This window comes from Rhinolophus ferrumequinum, chromosome 5 (assembly GCF_004115265.2).
Source record: "Rhinolophus ferrumequinum isolate MPI-CBG mRhiFer1 chromosome 5, mRhiFer1_v1.p, whole genome shotgun sequence".
NCBI lineage: Eukaryota > Metazoa > Chordata > Mammalia > Chiroptera > Rhinolophidae > Rhinolophus > Rhinolophus ferrumequinum.
In genome coordinates, this window is record NC_046288.1 from 35681731 (window position 1) to 35709104 (window position 27374).

Below are 27374 nucleotides of genomic sequence, written 5' to 3' on the forward strand. Positions count from 1 at the left end.
GCTCTGTACCACTATCTACCTCTTGTCCTTCCCTCAGTCCCGGCTTGATGCTGGGTGGGAAGCACCAGGCATGCTGGCGGCCTGTCCTCGGAGCGCTGGTCTCAGGAAGCTTCTGGCCTCTGTGTACACCCAAAGGAAGGTTATAGACATTGAACTTATCCCTCGGTGAAGGAAAGCTTAATATTGACTTCTTCACCTTGACTTCTCTTTCCTTAGGCTTTTGGGTGCCAGCCTGAGGATACAGGCTTTGAATTGATTTCTGTAGCTAGTGACTGGATCATACCTACAACCACAGAAAACATAAGAGAAATTCACCGCCCGGTTTCCCACACAGAATTAGGAGAGGCTGGGAAAGAAGGCTCAGATATTGGGGCTGGAAAAAGTAAGCCTGAGGTGGTGGGGCTGCTACCAAATGTGTGGTCTAGGGATTAAGGAGCTGAGATAAATGAGTCCGAGGGGATGCCCACCCCCTCTCCAGCTGACGCACGCGCACTCGGAGTCTGGTGCCTAAGAGACTGGTGAGACCAATTAATCTGTTAGTTTTTCGGTCCTCTGTTGGCTGGCAATGGTTGAAAACTAGCCTTTGAGAAGCTTTGGCATTCTCTCTGCAGGTAGCCAGATGCAGGCACCATCTCCACAACCTTGCTTCCGGGGCTGGGAGAGCGTGGGAATTAAGAACAGCCCAGCGCACCGGCAGTGCGTGCACGTCCAGCTTGCCCTGGGGACCTTGCCCAGGCTCTGCCGCTTGTGAATGGACTGAGGGAACGTCTCCCGCCAGCAGGCTTTTGATGATCGGAAAGTGATGACCAGAGAAAAAGTAGTACAGGCTTCACTCTCTGTTAGTGGAGTTTACGCGAGTAGAGCCCGGAGTAGCCAAGACGGTGAAATGAGAATTTTTCTGACTGCAGATTTGCAGTGCACACAGGCTTAGCGAATATGGGCAGCCCAGCGGGTTAGGCAGGGCGCCGGGCATGGAGGGAGCAGCCCGGGAGCTCAGGGAGACCGGTTCCTCTCTCTTCGGAGCTGCGGAGGGACCGGGCTTGGCGGCTCAGCGCGCGGAACACGCGCAGTGGTGTCTTCTTACACTGTTCAGCTTTGCACGTCTTTTTTTTAATGACTCAAATACAGGTTCAACCCTCATGTTACAGATTTTTTAAATTTAGTGGCATCCATTCTACCTGTTTACGCACACCATGCCAATTTGGTTCTAAGAGAGCACATTCTTTTTCTTTCTTTTTTTTTTTAACCCCCTAGTATCGAAGGGACCTGGGGTCTGGTTTGCCAAACTCAATCACTGAGCACAACTGGCTACTCCTTTCCGCTTAGTAGATACTCAGTTTTTCCTCAATTCTCACCCTTTGACCCCAGAGGAGGTTGGCGTGCACCTTGACACCCTCCAAGTTGAGATGGACTAAAAAAGCCCAAGCAGGCACCGTGGCCTTCCTGCCTCATCCCTAGAGAAAGGTTTGATCCCCAACTGGAACTTTGCAGGGGATGAGAAGGATATAAGAATGGTTGTTTCAGTGGAGGTGGGGCTCAAGAAGCTGAAACAAAGAAAAAAATAACAAGAGGCCAAATCTCAGCTCCAGAAGCTCAGCCCCAGAGTGGTCTCACCTCCAGGGTTTGGGGAGGAGGCTGATAGTGCGTCTGTGGCAGGATCCACTCTCCTGTTCATACAGCAGACTCCTAGGGAAGAGGAGGGGAAGAAACAAACAACTGGATTTGTTTTGGAAAAAAATCTTGCCACTTGATGTGGTAGAAACTGTGTGACACACAGGGGAAGTTACTGATGGCATCCAGCAGCACCATTGGGCCTTAGCCCCTGACAGCTTTGTACAGACCCACTGTGTGTACTTGAAGACACAGTGCCCAGGCTCAGCAGCTGACAAGTATTCACCATGGAAAGAGGTTAAGTGGACTGTCCTGAGGGAACCGGGTTTCTGTTTTCAATGTCCACTTTCCCGATTGCCTTGTAAGGGTCTGCCTAGTCTCTAGTTAAGCCAGAAGCATAGAGCTAGAGCCTAGAACAGAGGAAAGGGAAAGGCGTTCAGCCCAGGATAGCATCTTATATAATGTGTCAGGGACATTGTGCCCAGACTGTACACATCTCTGTGTGATGTGCCCTTTCCCCCCACAGAGGCTTCACTAAGTTGTGCAGTTGACTTTCTGTTTTATAGCTGCCGAGCTCTGTGTATTCTAGCTATGGAAGATTTCCAATCCTGAAAAATCTACATGCTTTTCATTATGGAGACAGGAATCCTTAAGTGGGTACTCAATAATGGATGAGGCCATATCTTAGCATAAACCTTGGCTTATGCGAATTGACCTTATCGGTCAAAATCACAGCCTTTTCATTAAAATGACCAATGAATAATGTATCAGAGCGTAGTTTAAAGCTTCAAATATGTTTTCAGACAGAACTATTCCAAGAATGCGAGTCAGGTATATTTCTCAGATAAATGACAGTAGGGGCATTGCATACATGGAAATTCTCGGTTCTCAGGTTTCCTGAAATCCAGCGCACGCATCATTAATCATTCATTGGGGTCGGCCCTTCAGTCAATGGCAGCTCTGAGTAAGCTGAAGCGAGCTGTTAGCTAATCCTTCCTGCCAACGGGATCCTGGGGCGAGAGAGGACAACTGGACAGCCAGTCACATGTGCTGGTGCCCAGCCCCTGCCCCTCTTGCCCGGCTCTGAGCGAGGGTGTGCGAGAGCTTTCCCTCTCCCGGACACAGATCGATAGCTTCCCAGAAGGAAAAAACAAATTCGGCATAATATTTAGAGCGACGGATAGTTTCCAACAGGAAAGCAGCACGATTCGTGGCGTAATGGCTCAGAGTGTCTCTGTAAACCCTAAATAAACCCCTTCCTTAACTCTTTAGTAAATCAGTGACAGCCACCACCACACCACAGAAAACAGCCTTCTCCTCCAACTGGGCCACACCAAAGCCTTCCCAAGTTGAGCTGCGGATCCTTGCTTGGTTCCCCGCCGAAGCACTTGAAGCAGTGGGATCTCCTGGAGGGACGCAGTTCCCTAGGGATTCCCAGGGCCAGAGTTGTGAAAGGGGTCCGCTGGATACAGGGAAGAGAACCTGGAAATTGGGTCCTGGGTAGGCAAGAGTGCTTCGCCGAGACGCAGGCGTGCGCAGAGGTTGAGAGGACGAGAACTCACCTCCACGTTTTAACCCCCCATTTCCTTCGCTGCCCCGAGAGGACTCAACGCTCGCAAAGCTGAATTCCGCGCAGGGTTGGCTCTAGTCCGAGGGTGGCTGTGTGGCGCGTGGGAACCGCTGGGGTGCGTGGCCCTGGTGTGCGCGTGCCCGGGGTCGGGGTGCAGCTCCTTTCCTCCGGGCTTCTCCTCCCCCTCCCTTCTCTCATCCCCTCCCTCCTCCACACCCCCGCCCCCGGGACCGCCAGGCTCTCTCCCTCCCGGCACCCGCCAGAGAGTACACAAAGCGGCGGGTGAGGGGAAGCTTCTCAGGCGTGCACCGAGCAGTGAGATCACTGGCGTTATAAATATCCCAGTGCCAGCTCCGAGATCCGTTCGGGTGGCCTCTCTCTCTCCCCCTCTCCCTCTCTCTTCCCCGAGGCTATGTCCACCCAGTGCGGCGAGGGGGGCAGCGCCAGAGGCACGCAGCCGCACCGGGGCTACAGAGCCCAGAACCAGCCCTACAAGATGTACTTAGGACCCCCGCTACTGGAAGAATGAGCTTGTCCTTCGTCCTCCTCTTCCTTAGCCACCTGATTCTCAGCGCCTGGGCTCACGGGGAAAAGCGCCTCGCCCCCAAAGGGCAACCGGGATCCGTTGCCACTGATAGGAACCCGGGAGGCGCCAGCAGCCGCCAGAGCAGCAGTAGCACGTCTTCCTCTTCTTCCTCTGCTTCCTCTCCCTCCGCGGCTTCTCTGGGCAGCCAAGGAAGCGGCTTGGAGCAGAGCAGTTTCCAGTGGACACCCTCGGGGCGCCGGACTGGCAGCCTCTACTGCAGAGTGGGCATCGGTTTCCATCTGCAGATCTACCCGGATGGCAAAGTCAATGGCTCCCACGAAGCCAGTATGTTAAGTAAGTTGCTCGCTCTCCTGCAAAACACATCCTAAGCGGCGGCGGTAGACTCGGGAGGGACAACCGGTTATTCCCTGGGCCATCAGCGCACCTTTCGAAGCCTTGGCTGCTGGGACCCATCTGACCCCTCGAAATCGCCGGGCGCGTTGGGTGGAGATGCGTCTATATGGTGCGCACACGAGCACCCCACTCGTGGGTTTAAGGAATGGCGATTCCTGAAGTGTAGGCTATCCGGAGGCTGGTGCACAGACAGGCACCTTGTTTCCAGTTTACCTTGGTCTCAAAGAGGACCTCCAGCCCGTGCCTGGAGAAAAAACAAAAATCTTTCTCGGTTAGTTTCTGTTTACTTTCTGCTTCTGTTTACTAAGCTAGTATTTTTCATTAGGCATCAAAGTGCATCTCTTTTTCCAGCCCATAGCTGAAAGTTATTTTTTAGAAGAATAAAATCTTATCTCCCCTGAACTGTCACCATAAACCCCCAAATAATATATAATGTATGAATAGGCATGTCTATTGTGTTTACATGTTTGCACGTATCCTAAAGGGAGACCAGAAATACTCTGCCTGGTAGAAGACAGTAATCTCTAAAACTGGACACGTTTGGAGAGGGCTACGTGATGGACATTTGCATTGTTAACTCTGTAGTTGGATTTAGCAACGTTTAGTATTTTGAGACCCAGACAACACCTCGTTAGGAAGAATAGCCAGCCTTTGGTCCCACAGGAAAATTAGGGGAAAGTTTTTTATTTTAGAAGAAATTCAGAAGAGGTTCAATTCGGTATAGGTGGAAATTGTGTAGGTGTTTCTTAAGCCCAAGTTTTAAATTCTCTGAGTTTTCCCTTTAGCTCTCTCTCTTTCCCTCCTTTCTCATCTTCTGTTCCCTTGCACCCTGTCTGCGTTTCTAGAATGTCACTGACGCTATACAGCTTCCTCTCACTGCCTTTAGGGGAGAGATGGTTTGGGGTTGGGGTTGTGTGGGGGACTGAGTCGATCTCTGCGAGGCTTTACCTCGGTAGGGCCAGACAGCTGCCCCAGGGGAACTAGCCCGACGTATAGAACCATAGCCCCGGCCTCTGAAATACCAGGGAGAGCGGAAACCTGGTCAACAGACGGCACTGCTCTTGGGCACGCGGTTCTCAAGTGTGAACCTGGTAGCTCCCAGATATACTTCAATCTCCACCCTCTGTAAGTTTCATTGTTTTGACAACTATTGCTTTCCTTCTGCCTAGAGCAATGCGTGGCCCACAGAAACTGCACACTTAATTTGCTGAGTGTATAAATTCCTTGTTTAAGATCGAGGAAGCTGGAGCTGGTAACTTGTTCCATCTCAAACCAAGGACCCCACGGGCCATTGGGCGTCCTACCCAAGCTCCGGAGGATCGCCGGCGCCACAGAGGGGCGGGCTTGGAGGTGTCCACATCCTTAGGGTGGCGGGCTGGCAAGCCTCCTCCTGGGGAATCAGGAGGCGGAGTGAGACAGATCTGGAGGTTCCTGCCAGAAGAGGAGCGGGTCCATGCCCGCGCCCTGTCCCTGACTAGTCATTCGGGCTGTGCAGCTCCAGCTGGCTGTGTGGCTGGCACGTGGTGAGGTGGCCTTCCACATACGTCCCAGCGAGTCCCAGGGCCACCCACACGCTTCATAGAGGAGCCTGTTTCTATGTTATTAAGGTTCATTTTATTCTTATCAAACAACTCACCATCTTCGGTGATAAAGGGTAAGGTCTGTTAGGGTGAAGGAATTTTCTGAGATTTTTAGGAGCAGGGAAGGTTTTTGTGTATTTCTGTATTTTCAGTCTGTCCTCATTTTGTCCAACCCAGCTCTTTACTCCATCAGACATCAGAGCTCATTGTCCACTTCTAGGAAATCTTTCCTCCTTTCTCTTATGTGAAAACCTTTTCTATTTTGGTCTTTTTATAGCTTATTCAGAAAATCAGCACCAACAGAGGATAACTTTTGTGTTCCAAGGGGGAAAACCTAAAGTTAGCACGCCTCAAGCAGCAGTTTGGATCCCAGGGGAGTAAAAGAATGTGTCTGGGGTGGGTTTGGGTGTGTTAGTGATCTCTGAAAACCAGACTTGTTTCCAAGATATTCACCCTCTTTTCTTGGAAGAAACCATATAGACAAGTAGTTTTTGCAGCTTAGGCCTTACCCAAAGGGCAGTTGTAGAAAAACATAGGAAGAAAAGTGAGAACAGCTCACCAAACAATAAACCCAGCTAAAGAAGACATTGACCAATATGTTATTCCCAAGGTACAATTTATTTTAAAATCTGCTTTGAAGGCTATCTACAAAAGAACAGGAGTGTTTCCTAAACAGTGCCTAAAAGAACTTCCTTAATTTCACTAGCACTTTCCTAATTCATTCCAGTTTACAATAGCCTTTCAGAGTTTAGTCTGTATGTTTCACACACTTGTGATCATTCATTCATTCATTCATTCATTTATTCGTGTACCCAATATAGTATAGGTACCTCACCAACTTGATATTTTGATCACTTTTGGGTTAATTGGGGGTTTGCTGTTTGTTTGTTTTTGCCTTCCATAGGTTTTTCTCATAATGTAAGTGTTCAAATCATGGTGATTTTCTGCTTTGTGATGTCTGGAATGTTTCATACTATTTCATAAGATTTCGCTACCATTGATCCGTGAAAAATTCATGGAATATGTCATAGTTAGTAGGATAATATACAATTTGGAAATTTAAAATGAGTCTCTGCCCTGTGAAAGAAAAACAGAAGCAAGTTAATTATAGTTGGTCATACACCTCTTTGAAGGCATAGCACTTGATGGTTTCCTGAGACATATATAAACTTAGGTTCTGGTCATGGATTTTCAGTGAGAGTATATGAGAAAACATTTGTCTAAGTCTCACAAGAGACATGGAGAGCTGGAATCATAGAGATCCATAAAGGGTACATCAGAGTTTTACCGCATCATCTAATTCTACTGTCTGAGTGAGCAATGATAAAAAAAAACATTTTTTTTTGTCACAGCTTGCTACTTTAGAAAACTCAAAACTTTGCCATTGTGTTCTTTTAAACTCAATAATTTTCTGTAATATTTGCCAGAACAGACAAATATATATATAATTTGCATATACATATATGTTTCCCAACTATCGCTTGACATTAACATTTTTGCAAACAGTATTTTCTAGTTTCACCATCAGAAGTACACTCTGGCCATAGATTTTTGAAATATAATTTGTTTAGTTAAGATATATTACTTAATATATTCTTACTTCTCTTGTACAATAGTTATCCCACGTTTTGAAGACAGAACAAAGAATCAAGTTCATTTCACATAAACTCTTACTATGGGGAAATCCTAGGGAAGGATGAAGAAAGATGAACAAGATAGATAATGAAATCCAACTATTGAATAGAAACAAAGGTGTTGCTTTAAGTTTTATGCTTTCAAGTTTAGTTTCAATACAATGCTTCTGCTGATTTACATTGGGTCATTGAAGAATAGACAGTTAAGCAATTGTCAATTTAGGGAGCAAAAGATTAAGGCTATGACTACACAAAACCAAAGTGTTCACACAAAATATGAAAATTCCTATCATATATTTTGACTAAACTGAATCCTCAATTTTACCTATTTTTAAAAATCTTAGTTCACTATCAATTTTGCTGTCATGTAGGGTCAACCTTTATATAGTCCCGCAAAACTAGATAAACCAGAATCTGTATCTACTGTATGGAAGAACTCAGGTGTAAAATTTGTTACTAGTCTAATCAGTGAAGACTGCTGAACTGGGTATTTTAAGGTAGATTTGGTAACAATGCAGCCTATCTGTTGCTGTATGGACGCAAGTAGAGAACCTTCAGTTTTAAATTATTTTTCTTTTAGGATTTTCAGATGTGCGGTTGAAAGCTTCTGAATATATTGACTATCTGTGTCTTATTCACTACAGAAAGAGAAAAGGGAGAAGTCTATCTAATTATACCGGCCATCATTAGTAGAGTCCTGTTGTATTAAAAGAAAAATCTGGAAGGGTCTAAGTAACTAAGAAATCTAGGTATATATTTTCTTACTGAAATTAATTTACTTTGAATTGCATGTCCATGTGGTAAATAAGTGAATGAAACAGTGTGTGTATAATCTGAAAGACATCGAGTGCTTGCCTCCTTCAACCTAGATGTCAACCCCAAAATTCCACTAAGAGAGAATTCCTTCTCTCAGCACTGCCCTTTTCTTTTCTTTCTTTATTTATTTTAATTTTTTTGGTATAAATTAATTGACATTAAAGTGCTAGTGACAATGTGTTATTTTTCCTAGGGTATTCACATTTAAGAGGATCAAAAGAAAAGGGCAATAGGTCTTTTGATCCTCTTAAATGTGAATACCCTAGGAAAAATAACACATTGTCACTAGCACTTTAATGTCAATTAATTTATACTGATCCTTTCCCCTTGTCCCATTCCCCAAACAGATGAGAGAGAAAATATTAATAGCAGGAGAGTACTAAAACATGTGTCCGTAGACTTGTGTATATGGGGTACCCTGAAAAGGGAAGGAGAGGTAGTGAAGTCAAAGAAAACAATCCAGTTTAGCTTAACATTCATTGATTACCTGTGATCTGTGAGACACATTTAGCCTTCCACAAAGTATGCCTTCTTGGCATCCACAGTGTAAATTGTAAATTCCCATCAAATTTATTATTATTGACTCCTACTACCGTGTTTCCCTGAAATTAAGACCTAGCTGGACAATCAACTCTAATGCGTCTTTTGGAGCAAAAATTAATATAAGAACTGGTCTTATTTTACTATAAGACCCGGTCTTATATAATATAATATATAAAGCCAGGTCTTATTTAACTATAATATAAGACCGGGTCTTATATAATATAATATAACATCATATAATATAATATTGGGTTTTATATTAATTTTTGCTCCAAAAGACTCATTAGAACTGATTGTCTGGCTAGGTCTTATTTTCAGGGAAGCAGGGTAATAAGAGTCAGGAAATTACTGAGGTTGAAAAAAAATCAGTTTTAGAGAAATGTCCCTTGGGATTTATATATGTGTGATTTAATATACATGGGTTTAAAATATTACGCAGAATCTTTAGTGAGTTACAGATATTTGGCATATAAAAGCATAGTGATCTCTAGGGAGGGCAGAAAGTTGAATTGTGGGACTTGTAGAATCTGCTCCAATATTCTTAAAAAAAAAAGACATTGAAATTACTTTGGAAATTCTGATCTTAACAGTGTTCACAATATTATGCCATAATTACATTGAGATTTAGAAAATCATACCAAAGTTACATGTGCAAAAAAAAATATTTCATTTATCCTCATCTTTTTCCTCTGTATTTGTCATGATTTTAAACAGAATGATATATGTAAAAGTATATTTTTGAAGCTTTCAATTAAATATTATATTTTTAGAGGAGTTGTCTTTACTGTTTCACTTCCTGTTCCCCCTTAATAGCATTTCAATCAGTTTTTTTCCCCTCTACCATGCCTAAGAAACGGCATTTGTTACGGTCACCAAAGATTACCATGTTTCTAATGTGTGTTACATGTAAATATAATATTTTTAAAATGATAAAATCCTTTAATTCTCAGGCAAGCTGTCATTTTTATAATGGAACTTACAAGAAAAGAAACCATGCAGTATGTAATAAAATAACTTTCACATACATTATTTCATCTTCCTCATATATAAAATTCATTACAATGCAAATTTTATATAACATACTCATATATACACGCAGAATGTAACGTGTGTTAGTAAATAAGTTAAAAGAAAATTGGTCTCAAAAATAGAATGTTAATTGTCAGACAACAATAGTTTACATAGGCAAAGCAGTACTCTCACTAAACATCTATTTATAGAGACTTTTTGTTTTGACCTCTTAGATGTTAGCAACAAACACATATAGTTAATGAGAATTTTATCTTTTATGCTGCCATGTATTTTTTTTTCTTTTCACAAAACCAGGTAATTTTCCAGAAAATGGAATTAAAAAAACCTCTTAACAATGTAGTACCATGAGTAAATTGGTATTTTGGTAAATTTGAGTAAATTGGTAAAATTGGTAAATTGGTAAAAATTACCATGAGTAAACTCTCCTTTTCTATGAATTCCACATTGTATCCTTTGCAGCTATCAATCCACACATGGACAATTTCTCATGTTCTCCCCATCTCGCTTTTTTAACACATTTACACATTATTCACAATTACATCGCCCGACTCCCAAATACACAAAATCATTAATGCTGTTTTCAATGTCATTCTATAATTTTGATAGAAATATAACTTTATATCAGATTTCTAGTCATGATTTGTTAAATACTATTAAACCTGTTAACATCCTGTAGTGTGTTTAACTTTACAAAGCATTCTGTGTGTTTTGTTACTATTTGATAACGTGATAATGCTTCTAGATCTTTGGGTGTGCATCACAGTCATAATTTATACAGCAAAATCTATTGTAAATGGTATTTTGAATGTTTTGCAAAAAAGAATTTATGAGACAGCAGTTTCTTTCTAAAGCAAAAGTAGTTCTTTTCTAATAGTTTCTTATTTTTTTTCCTTTTGAAGAAACATCCACTAATTGGTAGCTGCAATTTTCTTGAGATGTATTTTGTTTACTCTGGGCTAAGAACACTTAAACCTTAAACAAAACTAATAGTTCTGCTACCCCTTTCTTCCATAAACTTTTGATCAAATATTAAGAAATCAAATTGAATAAATAAAGGTCAGTATTTAATATAATTATAGACATTAGCTCACATTGTGCAACACAAGTAAGTGCTCAATAAAGCACAAGTGCTCATATGTATTTATACTGCGTTTCCCCGAAAATAAGACCTCGCCGGACAATCAGCTCTAATGCGTCTTTTGGAGCAAAAATTAATATAAGACCCGGTATTACATTATGTCATACCATATCATATCATATTATACCATATTATATCATATCATATCGTATTATAATAGACCCGGTCTTACATTATAATAAAATAAGACCAGGTCTTATATTAATTTTTGTTCTAAAAGATACATCAGAGCTGATTGTCCGGCTAGGTCTTATTTTCAGGGAAACACGGTAAAAATCATATATGTGTATCCACAATATACTACTTTCGTAAGTTGAATAATTTTGTATGTACTTCAAATACTCCAGTGGGAGATTGTTATTTCAAGAAAATCACGTGAATTTCTATTCAGCAGAGTCCTATTGAGATATTAATTAGTATATATGCTCAAAATATTATAGATTAAAATGTTGAAATTTTTTCCCCTTGATCTGCCATCTTTGTTATCTTCCTAAGACAGGTCCCTTTTTACTAGCTCTAGTGAATTGTATTATGTTTTCTTTTTTTTTAATTTAATGTAGGCAATTATCAAAAAGCAGTATGCTTTTCTCATGTTCATATAATGTATATGACTCTGTGATAAACCAGCAGAAATTCCAATTATACACAGACTAGGAGTGTCATTTCTTAAAATACTCTGTGAATTGTGGTGCATGATTCTCTTGACCTACGGATGTGGGCTTTCAAATTATAGGAGACAGAGGGACTTTGACTTGATAATATTAACTATGAAATACCAAATATAAGCAATAATGTAATAAAATACCTCATTAAATTTTTTCCAGAACAGTCATTTAAAATGCAAGATGTCTCAAACCATAATCCATTAAACATTTCATTGAGCCAATAATACCAAATTATTTATAATGCTTTTAGTATCTTGTTATGTGTAATCTTTAAATGAGCTACTCAAAATATGGTATACATTGATTTGTACTTTTATAATTATGATAATTTGAGAAGAGGGATTTCTTTTGTGTAAATAAGTATTATTTTCAAGGCTTTTCAGTTTATACTAATCTTGAGTACAAATTTTATATGCTTTAATATTAAAAGTAGTGTATTATCTCTGATAGAAAAGCAATGCATGAGAATTATTTTGAAAAATATTTTTAAAAGTTCTTTCAGGTCCTTTAGAATTTGAAAAGATTCTATTTCAAACTCAATACATTGTTTACTAAAAGTGACATCATTTGTAAGAAAAAAAGAATTACTAATGAAGCAGAACTACATTTTTGAATCTTGAAATCTATCATTTTAAATAAACACTTGAGTGCTAGCCTTTTTTTTTACATAATGAATATAAAAAATGTTAAATGCTTTTTTAAAAATCATCCTAATAAAGAATGGAAAGAATTTATGTAGCAATTCAGTTCTTCACAATGGTTTATGGAGGAGTCTGTGTTTTATTTTGGGATTTCTGTCATCCTAGGTATTTTGGAAATATTTGCTGTGTCTCAGGGGATTGTAGGAATACGAGGAGTTTTCAGCAACAAATTTTTAGCGATGTCAAAAAAAGGAAAACTCCATGCAAGTGTAAGTAGAACCACTTTATATTTGTTAAAAGCATTATGGAGATTTTACATTTGTAAAATGGAATTAAGTAATTTTTTAAATTAGTAGATAGGAAAATTTGACCAGAGAACTTAATGGTTTTTGTTTTTGTAAAATTATATGTACATTTAACCAAGAGAATTGTGTATGTTAGTGTAAGTAATCATGTAAATATTTTATTTACTTGGAAAGATAGAGTCCACAAAAAATTTTAAGAGTATGTGTATTTGAAAATAACATTCTCAAAGTGATTGCCATTATTTATTTCTTAAACATAGTCCAAGTGAGAAGAAATAGTATGGAAATAATGTATTATGTAACAATTTAAATTTGCATGTTTATGGCGTGTGAGTGTTTAGTTGCCCAGGTTCGTATTTAACTTTACAAGCTATTATGATGTCAAAAATGGGTCTAAGTTATACAACATATTTTCATATTACTAAGTATGGAGGGAGGAAACCAATAATAAGAAAACTTTGACCTTTCATAGCGAAATTTTATTCAGTTCATTGCAGAATTCTCATCTTGTATTTTTGTGGCATCAAAAACAGTTCTTAAAACTATAAAACACTAATTTTGCACTTGTAAACATTTCTTCAGACCACTTACACATTTTGTAATCAATATATAAATTATAGATTTCTATGTTTTGTTCTGAAAATGCTGATTGCTTCGGAAGCAATAACACATTTTAAAGATAATATGTTTAGCTTAGTTTTCCTACTCACAGATTCTGTTAATTTGTATTAGTACATAGGCACAGCACTTAAAAGTGATTTATACTTTTTCTGTAGTGTACTAAGTTTTGTCACATTAATCATTTTAAAAAGCAAGTCTTCTTCAGTGCTAGTCCTTTAATTCTTATTCCCTTTAATTCTTATTGGAATTAACTATTTATGATTTCTACTTTACAGACCTTTAAAAAATTCAATGAGAATTTCACTTGGTTAAATGTGTAAGACTCAATTTTCCTTTCCCTAGCATCCAAAGTTGGTTTGTTAATATCTCTTGGAGAAGACAGTAGAATTCCAGCTATTTTTACAGTTATTTGAGGATTAAATGAAATAATACACATAAAAGTCTTAGATTAGTATTTGGCACATTATAAGTGCTCAAAAAATATTACTTATTATGTGATAATCTAAATATAATAAACTACTAAAATCTCAGTTTATTAATATAAATTGAAAACCTTTGTTAACCTCTTTAATCACCCATTGCAAGAATTATAAAAAGATTTACCTATTTCATTTCTGGGCTGGTTTATTATGTTCTAGCAATCTATAATATGGTATTCATAAAATAATTACTGTTTGTTTTTTAATTATATTAAGGGGCAAATTTCTGCATTGTTTTATGAAAGTAGGACATACCATTTTATTAAAAATTTGATTTTGAAAAATCTACATACAGTATAGAAAACAATGATCAAACACATGTGCACTGAATGACTTTTCCTCAGTTAACTTCAAAGTTGTAAAAAGATTGAAACATCTTCAAAATTGAAGCATCATAATGTGCAGTGCATGTAAAAAAATTTTTATTGGTTTGTTTGTTTTGGGTGAAAAATCTTAATTTTTTTTTAAATAATCAGATTCATGCCCCAGTACATGCACAAAATTAGACTAAACTTGGGCCAGTTTAAGGCTAATTGCCACAGAAAGCGAAGTATTACAAATGGATGCCAATTATAAAGGTCAAACTGAGAGGTTAGGATACATGATTCCTCTGTCAAAAGCAAGTAACAAATTTCCAGAAATTTGACCCAAATGTCTAAGGATGGCTGGCTGAAATAATGCAGATAATGCAAAAACAGCATCTGTTATTTTTTCTCATCTTGGCAGGCTAAAGTTATTTCATGGAATAATGACTTTTAAACAGTACAAAGCAAGTCTTGCTCTTGTCACTCACTGAAGCTCTTTGATATAAAAGTCATTCTGATGACTTTGAGCTTTATTGTAGATAAAAAATGAAGTTCTATGATTATGTGGATTCCTTTTAAACGGATTGTCTAAGCCTACTTTCTTTTATCAGAGCTTTTATTAGCACTTTTTTTCTAGATGGAAACCTAATTAAATTATAAAGTGATTTATTTTTAAGGATGTTGAATTTAGAAATAGTATTAATCCCAGCAATTATCAGTTTTATGCCCAGATGGTTTCTTTCCTGTTATCAGCTTCTATTTAAACAAGTTGGAAAATTGTTCTTGTAACTTTAAGTAGAATTACAGTATTTGATTTAGTTGTTTTACAAAATTGCATCACCAAAAGGCTAAAAACCCTTATACTTTTAGGATTAAATGTGTAAATTCATGATTTTCTTTAATAATTGTGCAGAGGCGTTTAAAGAGTTCATTTACAATAATTTTGAACTATATGTATATATTGTATATAGACATACCATAGGCTAACTGATATCAGCACGAGTTGAATTCATGTGGCATATTTCTCATTACAAAAACATCACCATACTTCTAAATAAAGACCCCAAACACTTCTAATATTAAAATGGAAAGAAATGTGAGCTATACAGACATTTAAGACAGATTACTATAAACAAGCGAATTCCTTCCCAACCAACTTATTCTATTATAGTTCAGCGTCAAGGGCAGCGGGATCTTCTGGCAGCTTAGGGCACCAGGCGGGACCCTACCTTGAACAGGATGCCCACCCTTCCATCACAGGGTACAGTCACACCCATATCCACACTCAGACAGGAACAATATAGACACATCAGTTCAGCTCATGTGCACATCTTCGGGATGTGGGGAAACTGGGTGCCTGGAGGACACCCAGTCCGACGTGGGTGAAAATGTGCAAACTGCACACGGGCGGTGGCCCTGGACAGGAATACGTATTTTTTTCTTATCAACATTATAATAGAATGATGTTGAAGGATACAACGTTATTCGAGGACCTGCTGTGTGTGTAAAATCACATATATCTTAAATTTACACAATGTTGTATGCCAATTATATCTCAATAAAACTGGGACAAAATTAATAAAGAATACCTTTAGGGTTTTATTTACAAAGTAAATGTGAACTAAAAATATAAAGTATTCATATAATTCTGCGGCAAGTAAACCCATATGGTATTGAGAAATATTCATGGATAACTAAATTTTTTAACTTTGCTTTTATAGTAACAGTCAGAATATTATACATTAGTTACTAGACAGAGATATTGTATTTGCATAGTTCTCTAAAAGCTCACTCACATTACCTGATTATATAGTTAGGTAAAAAGAGTCTTGGAAATGTTAAGTATTTTCGTAAGTTAACGCAGTTAACAAGTGATTTAACCAGAACTATAACCTTTAAAATTATCTTTCTTTTTAAACACTATAATGTTTGGTAGGTAAAAGTTAGCTTAATAAAAGATATAGTTTTGTTTGGAACTAATTGCATTGTTTTCACATATTATTTTATAAGAATTAATAATTGCAGGTTTTAATGATATTTTTCAAATTACATTTTAAAGAATGAATGCTTAGAATCTTTTGCTGTTTCCCTTCCTCCATCTCTCTCCCTGTCTTATTCCTAGCTCTTTTTTAGATCTTTTTCCCTATCTACTTCTGTATCTCCAATACTTGATTTTAAAAATCTAGAAAGGAGGGGATGTGTCTACCACAGAACTTGTCACAGAGTTTTACAAATGTTGGTTATTCAGTGTGATAATGACTTGTGCAGGAACCCCTCTCAAGATGAACTTTGTAAAACAGAAGAGAGGTCTGTTGTGTTCACAGAAAGTCTTCATTGAGAAAATGCTTCATCATCTGTGGACGCAAAGGTGGTAAACAGAAATTCAGCCCAGAATGGTTAGACTTAGGCAACATTTATGTTGATTTCCTTTGCATGCTAAGTTTGTTAATTTGGGAAGACAATTTCTTTGAACCTCAACCATCTCAGTTTGTACTGCTCCCTGCACTCACTTATTGAATCTACACACTCATACTGATCGATGTGCAGCTCTCCTTAAAACCTCGGGAGTGTACTCTAAATACACAATGCTAACACATTCGTACCATGCAGGTTTTTTCAGCATTCTTTACAAGGATGAAGGTGTATGGTCTTCTCAAAGTGCTTTGGGGATCATCCAGAGTAGGAGTAGGTAATTGTTTCGCTACGAGTCATGAGGGCTAGTCAGAGCCCTCACTGGGACCTTTCTCACTCATTCCCAAGCTGGGATCCCCTGTAGAATTGAGTACTCTTCTCTTCTTGTCTCTCTCGCTCTGCCTGCCCATCTGTCCCTGATCTCTCCTCACTGTTCTTGCTCTCTCTTCAGGTTTGTTGTCTTTATTGAAAGTGCCATAGAGGGCCTTTCTGCATTTATCTGAGATGGGTCCAGATGTCAGAGTGAAAAGCCTTCCTGAGTGTAGTGGTTAAGAGCACGGTTAGACTGTGTCATTCTGCCTAAGTTAAACTTTGTCATTATACTTAATCTTTCTATTCCTTGGTTTTATCAGCTCTAAAAGTAGGAAAATTAAAGTAATAATTTATTGTGATAGTTGAGCATTTAAAATGAGATATAATACATATAAAACACTTCGAATAGTGCCTGGAAAGTATTCAGGATTTAATGTTAAAAAAAGATCTTGAATTTGCTCTCAGGCAGCTGTTTCATGATTCCCAATCTCCTCTCTTAGAAGAGTTTCTGATTTGGGGGTCAGGCAGCTGTGACCCCTCAGATATTTAGAACAGCCCCAAATCCTATTCATCATTGACCTTTTTTTCTTTAGGTCTAAACTTTTTGTGTATACAGTAGCCCCTTATCTCCTTTTCCCAAGGAACCTAATTGGAAAGCAAAATTCCCAGGATCAAACTCTTAAAGAGGCAAGGATTTCCTATAGTCATAATCTCATAATTCTTTCAGAGCCCTACTGTTCATTTTGTTTTTTTCCTTAAAAAAAAAAAAATCCCGGAAAAGGTGATTATCGTGTAGTCTTCAGTCTTTTCATAAAGTACAGATGATAGCTCATTGCCTATTGCGAAGAAACTTGAGCTTATTTTAAAGATCCAGAGAGAAGCATGCGGTGGAATTATTTTTGTTTCTCAGGGTTTTAAGGGATCATGTTTGGAAGGAAAGCTAATTGCAGAGTTTACGAAACAGGCATGGAATGTATGCTTGATCAGCCCTAAGCGAGGACTAGAACGTCCTCCTTTCCTGGTTTCAGAGGGTGCCAGCTGGCTTGCCAGGAATGAGATTCTGGACTGGACTTCCTGTGCTGGGGGCAGAGTGAGGAGAGGAGGCAGCCCCTTAAGCTGGGTGTGTTAACTATAAGGAAATGGAAGCTTGAGCAATAGTTATCATCATCACTAAAAAAATAACTTACTAAGCACTCCACTCTTCCAGACCGTGAGCTACCTAAAGGCACTTGAATAGAAACTCCCCTTGCCCTCTAAGAGCTTTCCATTTATATAGTAAAAGCAAACGTGTAGTAATTCAGGCTCAAAAATGGGTTCAGGATTCTGCCTTTACAATAAATACCAGTTTTCCCTTAATTTCACACTATGTAAAGCTGGTTAGAGGGCTTATTTTGTTGAGGAAATCTGGGTGTGATGAAGTGACTTGTAGCTTCAGAGATCCATTTCAGCCTAAAGCAAGAGATGGTATTATGTTCTCTGATGGTTTGAGGAGTGGCACTTGTTTTTCATCAGTGTTTTAACATGGAGCAACTTCAGGGCAGGTGGAACTATATAAAAGCCTAGGAGATGCCCTTGGGTGTTATGGAAAGAGCCTGAATCTAGGGATCAGAAGATCTGAGACTTAAGTCACAGGCCTACCCTGGCACTTGATAAATGTGGGGCTTTAGATGAATCATTTTCTTTACTTCTCTGACTGGAAAATCAGATAATAACACCCTAATAGTCATGGAATTATTGTGAGAACTAAATAATATACATAAAACACCTGGCACATTGTAGCACTCAATAGCCCTGCTTTATTGAGTAATTAAGACCATCAGAAAGAAAACTCCTATCTTACGTTTCTCCAAGTGTAGTCTTCATCTCACCTGCATCAAAATCACATGGCATGCTGGTTAACGACGCCAATCCAGGGTCTCACCTCAGACTTTATTAAAACACAATCTCCGGAGACAGGGCCTGGGCAATCTGCATTTTGATCCGGCCCCCTCAGTAAACTAAGTCAGTTTATGAAATTCAGAGTAGAAATCCTGTGGTTGGTATCCTTCACTACATGAGCTCAGGTTGGTTTATTATGAAACCAGCTTGTATTGTCCCTTGGTTACCCAGTATGAGGAACGGAGATATAGAATGGAGAGATGGCCAGGGCCCACCAGGAAATAGGCCATGCTCTAGAGATGCATGATGTGTCTACAGTTGACCCTTATGAGACTTATGCTATAGGAAAGAGTAAAGGGCAGCCCCTTTGTGTGCATGCTGCCCTGTTCTGGGGTACTCTGCTTGGGAGCATTTGGAGCAGGGTCTGGCTTTCAGCCTTCACTCACCACCAAAGGTGGGTTCCTTGTGCAGGGAACATCCTGCACAAGCATACAAAACAGCCTGGGCTAATGGCACCCGTCGGGGGGCAACCCCACTATTGGGAGTGGGGATGAAAACCAAGAAGCACTTAAAGGATGCCGGGGAAAGAGAAGTAGAGGTGCGTACACAAGGAAACTTTGCTTAGAGCACAGTTTGGTCTATAATTATTTTTATTACAGTGTATAATAATATTTTAATTATTTAATAATCTTACAGCCTATAAAAACATTTTAATTATTTATATTTGGTTAATTATTTCTTAACTTCATAAGGGTTAAGGGAAAGAGGCAAATCAAAGAAAACAAAGTGAAAGGAAGATTTAAAATTGATTAAATACCCAGCAAATACCAAGGTTTATACTGTTGTTATTTCAAATTCACTCCTCTTTCTATATTACTTTCATAGACTGCATATTTACTTCTGTAGTTGCACATAATGAGAACTGGTACGGGTTTGCATAGCCTCAACTCATTCATTACAAGATCCTTGATTATCATACAACGTGATATTTACTAAGAAACTAAGAGGGTTTAGAAAGTTTTAAAATATCATTTTAGAAAGAATTTTCTGTTTGGTTTAATTGACCCTCAGATTTCAATTAAGCAGAATTCATCTTTTGGGGGGATATCCCAATTAACCCAAGTTTTACCTTCTGTGAACTGAATTTGACCTTTCATCTAAATATCTTTTGTGTGTCCTTCCTGTGTGAAGAGATGAGTACAATCAAGTTAAAGTGTTTTTCTAATCCAAAAGTTCTTATTTTCCTTAATACCACCATGTTTCCCCTCCTCTGAATAATTTGGATATTCTAGCAAAAATAGTTTAAATTTTTTAAGCTTTATTTATTTTGTCAATTGGGGCTATATTAAATTATGTAGAAATTAGCTGATTTGAACATTTTGTTTTAATTTTGCAATTATGGCTTGTTGATTGTAACTTTTTTTGCTAATCTAATTATTCTTAACTTATTTTTAATTATAGTTGGCATACAATATTATATTGTTTTCTGGTGTACAACATAGTGATTCAATATATATACCTTACAAAGTGATCTCCACAATAAGTCTAGGAGACAGACCCCTTAACACCACAGATAGTTATTACCATATTGATGACTCTATTTCCTATGCTGTATGTTACATCCCCATGATTTATTCTATAACTGAATGTTTGTAGTTCTTAATCTCTTTACCCTTTTCTTGCCCAACCTCCCACCCCCTTTTCCTCTGGCAACATAAATACAGTTCTTTGTATTTATGAGTTTGTTTCTGTTTCGTTTTATTTGTTCATTTGTTTTGTTTCTTAGGCTCCGCATATAAGTGAAATCATACGGTATTTGTCTTTGTCATTTAACTTATTTCATTTAACATAATAATCTCTAGCTCCACCCATGTTGTCGCAAATGGCAAGATTTCATTCTTTTTTTTATGGTTGAGTAATGTTCCATTGAAAATAACTTGTTTTTACATTTGCAAGATCAGGAGAAATTAAAGAGAAAAACAAAGATAATTTAAGTCAACAAAGAACATGGGTAGGACCATGTCTATATTGTTTTTCATTGTAAAAGTGGCAACTAGCACAGTGCCTGGCATGTGATATAGTCAATAAACATCTGTTGAACAAATCTGTGAAATAAGGAATTTGAAACATAGCGGTGCTTTATGAACATTTTTAATGATTGGTTTTGTTGTAGTGGCTGATGGTGATAGGGCAATGAGGGATTGCGGTCCTGATTTCAGCAGCTTATTTGAAATTTGATTCACCTCTATTTCACAGCTTAACTGTAGAAACTGTCTTTATGTCAACTTCAGTTTTTCTAGGGAAATAATACAGTTCTATTATTAAAAGTATAGATTTGCTAAAGGACGTATAATTCAAAGGAGTTTTTAAAAATTAAAAGTAGCCTGGAAAATTTATTATCCAAAATTATATAATGGTGAATGTGTATATATATATATTTAAATGCCTGTAGCAAAGACCTATGCTGCTTAGTGAGTCAGCTATAAAGATGCTTCATGTATGTTATTAGGAGATACTCTGCTCAGGGTCACCATCTTGCCCGAACAAGGCCAGGAATACTGACAGGAACAGTCGATCCCTCAAGAAGAAACTAGAGCTCCTGCTGAAAAAACTCACTCAAATGTTTGTTTCAAATGGTTCTATTCCATCGTAGCTGGAGGAATTTTTCAGACAAAACATTAAATTAGAAGTCAATTAAAGAAAGCCAAAACAGTCTGACTGCCTTTACTCCTGTCTTAATGTGGGATTTAGAATGACTAAGGGACTGCAAATAGTATGTGGGTCCTCAGATTCTGAACATCTCTACCCCTTGTGACAGTTAGGTGACCCCTGAAAAATCTTGAGCATGAACAGCCATCTTTGATCTTAAGACAGAACTTTAGAACATGAATTTTGAAGAGGAAAAGAGAAACGTTTTAGACAGAATAATTTTAGCGGGTGGAATCAGTGAACTCTCAATCATATGAAGACCCTAAGGTGGAATTGCTATAAGTTTAATTCACCGTGGTGTGTGTGTGTGTGTACCACATCAATAAAAAAAAAATGACATGTTTTTTCTTTATTTTCTTTGACAATGTTAGGGAAAACAAAATAGGTTAGATAATGCAGTACACTTAAACCTAACTGTCAAAATTGAATACAGCAATCACTGCTTTTGCTATTTCAGGAAAAGGGAGTTTTGTGAAACAGGGGTAGAAGTGAGGTCAAGGTATAATGTATTATGTATTTAAAAAATGTTCTTCAAATGCATTTTAAGAAAAATAATCTGAAGCAGGGTAAATATACTTGCTACTTTTTAAAATGAAACCCCCCCCATACCTTTTTAAAATGCTTATCCTTTTATGTAGCAGAAAACATTCCAGATGGCTATAACTTTTTTTTTTAAATAAAACATTGGGATTATCTAATTAAATGAAAGAACAGCCCAGTCCTTTTAAAGGTAAGCAGCTATAGACAAATCTTCATTTGACTTACAAGTCTTTTTAATAATCATCATAATAAAATAGGAACAACAAATGTGTGCTCTTCTAAAGTGATATCAGCATAGGCCCAGACAGACTGGTAGGTTACAACAAAATGACAGAAAGCCATAGATGGTGATTCTTTAAAACACCTGCTTCCAGCCTGCTAGAGATCAATCCGGGGAACCACCAGTGGACTTGTGGAAGTTTTAGATATATAGCTTCCTAGCCCCCAAATAAAGAGCTTTGTTGATTGACCTATACTTCAATGTAAATATCTTAGGTAAACTGTCATATGAGATCGGACAATTAAGTTTGCGAACTCATCCTAGAAAAAGTGGTATACACCTCATTGCTGAATATCACTACAGTCACCTTTGATGTGCTCCCCTTGGGAAGCTATGCACCGACACCAGTGCCTAGTTTACCTTTCAAAACAATTTTGGAACCCTTTTTCTGGAATGGCCATCAGAGCTGTTGTTGGATTACCCTTGATGTCCTGAATGTTATCAAAATGTCTTCCTTTCAATGTTCCCTTTATCTTTGGGTAAAGAAAGAAGTTATTGGGGGTCAGATCAGGTAAGTAGGGAGGGTGTTCCAATGCAGTTATTTGTTTACTGGCTAAAAACTCTTCTCACAGACAGTGCTGTGTGAGCTGGTGCATTGTCATGATGCAAAAACCATGAATTGTTGGTGAAACGTTCAGGTCATCTAATTTTTTCACGCAGCCTTTTCAGTGCTTCCAAATAGTAAGCTTGGTTATAACTGTTTGTCCAGTTGGTACAAATTCAGAATGAATAATCCCGCTGATACCAGAAAAGGTTAGTAACTTTGTTGCAACAAGTTTGCGAATTTATTTGTCAGGCCTCATACATTAGGTAAATGTGCTGTTGTGAATGCTCTAAAATTGGTTGTCTTCTGCTATTGTCAGTACTTGGCACAAGTCAAAAATTCCATGTGGCCACATCAACACATCTGCATGGATTGCCTTGCAGTGTTAGACTTTCAGATTATAATGTTGTGATCTGTACTGCAAAGAAAAGTTTGGCATTATTAGAAAAAGCAAGGACTTTTAATTCCAGTATAGAACCTCTTGGTCTGATATAGAAAATATATCATATACCACATCTCTTCAAATAACGTTATTTTGTTCAATGTCGTTTTGTTGTGACGATGTAGAGGGAAAAACTACTGTATCCCGGCCGGGCCCACTGTCTGTGCAGTTTGCATGTTCTCCGCATGCCTGCATGGATTTTCTCTGGGGATTCCGGTTTCCCCTCACATACCAAAGATGTGCGTGTGAGGTGAATTAGTGTGTCTACGTTGTCTCCATCTGAGTGCATGTGTGACTGTGCCCTGAGATGGAAAGGCGTCCTGTCCAGGGTGGGTTCTGCCGTGTGCCCTTAGCTGCCAGGATGGGTTCCAGTCACCCTCGAAAAGAATTCTGGAAAAGTAGTCTCTTACTTGTTTTTATTAATCTTAAATATCTGTATAGCTCACATTTCTTTCCATGTTTAATATTAGAAGTGTTTTGGGTCTTTATTTAGAAGTATGGTGATGTTTTTGTAATGAGAAATATGCCATAGGAACTTAACTCTTGTTTATGTCAATTAGCCTATGGTAAAGTTGATTTCATTATGTATCCTTTTACTTAATTTCACATTGTCAAGAACCTATTGATGATGTTAAGTAAGAAGTTAATATATGTATTTAGTGTTTTTATATATAAGCATCAAAACATTTGATATTTCTGAGCACAGGAATTCTATACAAATGGTGCTTCCTGAAATTGTGAAACCAGGTGGTCTGGTCTAGGATAGGAATTCTAATACTTGGGGGGTTATGGACTCTTGTGTTTGATGAAAGGTACAGATCTTTTCCCTAGAAAAATATTTTTATCCTCGTAATAGCCCTATATGTGTAAGAACTGTGGCTGTAAGGAGCCTAAAGATAAGACCTCAACTGACAGTATTCGTATTTGATGGAATGTCTGTCTGACTCCACGCTCAGGCTCTTCTCCCATACCATATTCTTTCAATTTCTTCAATTTCTTCAACTAGGCCCTTATAGAGCATGTACTGGCCTGCTTTGTCACTTCACCCCTTGTTTCTTCTCCCATGCATGCTAACTGTACGTCACACTGAGTTACAGTAGTGTCATGCTGACCTATGAACACACTATTCTCACTCCACTCCCTGAAAAGCCTTTCTCAGCTCACCTGCCTTGCTGGTCACCTTAAGCCTCTTAGATTCCCTTCCTCTGTGCTATCATTGTACCCTCTGCATACCTCTGTCATCATTCCATTTATCAAGGTGCACCGTAACATACGTCTGCTTGTCTGATTTTTCTACTCTTCATGAGCATTTCAAGGAGAAAGAGAGAGAGAAATAGCTAGATATTTGGCTGAAGTGTTGCTAGTGACTCCAAAAAGTAATTTTTTCTTCAAATATACTCTCCTGTATCACTGTGTAAAGATATATTTTTTCCTAAAGAACTCTAACACATGCAATATTAATAGGGCCATATGCTACCCCTCTCTCAGCACCATGAATCACACTGATAACACTGAGAAAGTATCATTGTTTTCAAAGGAATAATATGACCCCATTTTTCTGAACATGAATTTATGTTTTTTATACAATTATTTCTTAGTAATCTCATTCTATTTATTTTCTTGATGGCTTATGAAGTAAAAAAATATGTTAAAAGTTAATTTTTTATCTACAAATTTTTAAGTAACTAAAAAATACTAACAAATTTAAATATATTAAGGAGTTCCTGTTGTCATTTTTATATGCATTGATATTATTTCATTAAGTAGATAGTAAACAGAAATAAGTGTTACAAAGATGAATAAAAGAGGAATATAAAAACAAAAATAGTAATTTTAAAGCAACTTTAAAAGAGGCAAATATTTCTTTATAAAAGAATGTAGTTGAAAGGTAGGGGTTGAAGGAATTATTGGTTTTTCGTTATAGTACAAGATCTCATTTTATTACATGCTGATAATATTATTACTGCTTAAATTTCTTTTCTTCCCCTAGGCCAAATTTACAGATGACTGCAAGTTCAGGGAGAGATTTCAAGAAAACAGCTATAATACCTATGCCTCAGCAATACACAGAACTGAAAAAACAGGACGGGAGTGGTATGTGGCCCTGAATAAAAGAGGGAAAGCTAAACGAGGCTGCAGCCCCCGGGTTAAACCCCAGCACATCTCTACCCACTTCCTGCCGAGATTCAAGCAGTCGGAGCAACCAGAACTTTCTTTTACAGTTACTGTTCCTGAGAAGAAAAAGCCACCTAATCCTGTCAAGCCAAAGGTTCCACTTTCTACACCCAGGAGAAGTCCCAACACAGTGAAATACAGACTGAAGTTTCGTTTTGGATAACGTTCATCTTGGCCTTGTGAGAAACCATACTTTCTCCTCAGGAGTTTCTATAGGTGTCTTCACAGCTCTGAAGAAAAATTTTTGGACACAGCTTCAGCTCTACTACCCCGTAGTTAAGTCAGGTCATTTGTTTCAGTGTGACTGAAACAAAAATGTTTTCTGATAGGAACTGAACTGGAATTCTTTGTACTAATATTGGGAGTACACTGCTTCCATTCAGTAAGACATAAAGCCTTTTTGCTTTATGCTTAGTGGGTACTAGGACTCTATTTTCAAAAAGTTAAACAGCATGGACTATATATTTTTCTGACTTTTACAGATCAACCTGAAAGAACATACATGATACATTTTTATTTTTGGTTTCTAAAGAATATTTTGATGCAGATAAATATTTTATTAACTTTTTGGTTTTTTTTGTTGTTGTTGTTAAAGTACCTCTGCATTGAGCATATTTTCTTACTTTTATTATTTTAATTAATATGACACAACCATTTTCATGCAGTTTATGAATTATAAATGTGTTTATAGCCCATTTGTAACATGTGGATTTCTTTTTCATTTTTCTTATTCATTGCACTTTTTATTTTTATTATATATTTTTTACCATACCTCAGATAATGTAAGTTTGGTTCTACATCTTAAACTGTTTAAATTCTCTTCAACACACCAAAGGCTCAGCTTGGATTTGTGTGTGTGTGTGTGTGTGTGTGTGTGTGTGTGTTTGTGTGTGTAAATTCATGACTTTATATGGAATCCTACCCCTTTGGTGGCTGGGTTATAATGGGTTAGAACTAAGGAGAAAGTATAAGGACTTTTGATTGAATTAAAAGTTGGAGATAAGGAAGAAGATTAGAGGTACAAGTACACTAAGTTTGCAGCATTTCTTGAGAGCTAATTCTGCCTTGCCTTCATTTCTGCTATTATCTGCCACCCGCCCTCATTCTTGAACAGCTGGATGAAAACATTGTATTCTGTCTGTGAAACATATACTATGAAACTGGAGTTCTTAAAATACCTCTTCTATGACCCTCTATTATCCCTACTCGATAGATCCACGGGGCACAACCCACTTACCGGATAAACATGGAGAACTGACGGAGATGAATCGTGTAACTCTTAATCCATGTTGAGTCTCACTGTCAAAAATATTCTTGTTACTCAGTAGAACACCCTTTGAGTTTCCTATCCTAATGGAAACCATTCCAGCGAACAGATCTGCCCTTTTATAAGGAAAGTTTTTTATGTATATTTTTAAAAAGCTGGCCAGGAGATATGGGAAACTTAATTCGGGAATTTGATGTGTTGAAAATGGCATTTAATTCAGCCAAATACTGAATGTTGGGCATAAATCACGGAAAATTTTACTTAAGAAAATTTATATGATTTATTTATTTTCTTAGGTAATCATTTTTATGGAATGCTGTGAAACACAAGTGTTTATCTTCAGAAATGTGGCAATAAAAAAGGTATAGCTAATGTTTAGAAGTATGTCTTTCATAGGAAGAGCAAAAGAGTTCACAGAAAGTTTGTGGTTTCTATATAAGCATCTTTCTTTTCCTTTAGATACTACTGATAAACTTCTTTTTTACAAAAAGTATAGTTTATTTTGGTGCACAAATGCAAAGTGGAAACTTGCCAAATTGACTTACTACCACTGAAGCAGATTGGGTTGTTTTAATGGAAACAAACTATACACGTATTTTATATGTGTGTAATATATATATATTATGAAATATATATATGTATATATATATATATATATTACACACATATATATATATATTTTGCTTGTCATCCATATATATAAAATGACAAGCAAAATCCAGCCATCAATTAAAACATCATGCATCTACTCTAGTATAGTGTTTTATTATAAAACCAATAATTTGATTAAACATTCTCTGCATTTAATGTATGATTTTTTAAAATATAAAATGAAATGCTTGTAGCATTTGAAACTTGTAAAGTTTCAAATTTTATATTAAAATTCTCTTGGGTTAAATGAAACTAATATTTTGCAAGCAAAGATTTGTCTTGTC

General features: G+C 37.6%; 1 protein-coding gene across 3 annotated transcripts; it reads left to right on the top strand.

The window, feature by feature from the left end:
• The first annotated feature begins 3458 nt into the window (after positions 1–3458).
• FGF5 (fibroblast growth factor 5) lies at positions 3459–25999 on the top strand. 3 transcript variants are annotated; one of them, XM_033106296.1, is made up of 3 exons: positions 3459–4061; positions 12336–12439; positions 24988–25999. In XM_033106296.1, exons 1-3 carry the CDS (start codon positions 3707–3709, stop codon positions 25333–25335), a joined length of 807 nt encoding a protein of 268 aa, XP_032962187.1. In that variant the 5' UTR covers positions 3459–3706; the 3' UTR covers positions 25336–25999. The 3 variants fall into 3 exon arrangements, with proteins under 3 accessions (XP_032962187.1, XP_032962189.1, XP_032962188.1); XM_033106297.1 differs by lacking the exon at positions 3459–4061 and adding an exon at positions 4082–4392 and having other exon boundaries at positions 24988–25768; XM_033106298.1 differs by lacking the exon at positions 12336–12439 and having other exon boundaries at positions 24988–25209.
• Positions 26000–27374: the final 1375 nt, after the last annotated feature.

Bases quoted from the DNA above. Each gene is read 5' to 3' on its own strand.
- FGF5 (XM_033106296.1), top strand. From the start codon at position 3,707: ATGAGCTTGTCCTTCGTCCTCCTCTTCCTTAGCCACCTGATTCTCAGC. The intron at 4,062-12,335 runs GTAAGTTGCTCG...CTGTCATCCTAG, and splicing joins CCACGAAGCCAGTATGTTAA to GTATTTTGGAAATATTTGCT. The intron at 12,440-24,987 runs GTAAGTAGAACC...TTCTTCCCCTAG, and splicing joins AAGGAAAACTCCATGCAAGT to GCCAAATTTACAGATGACTG.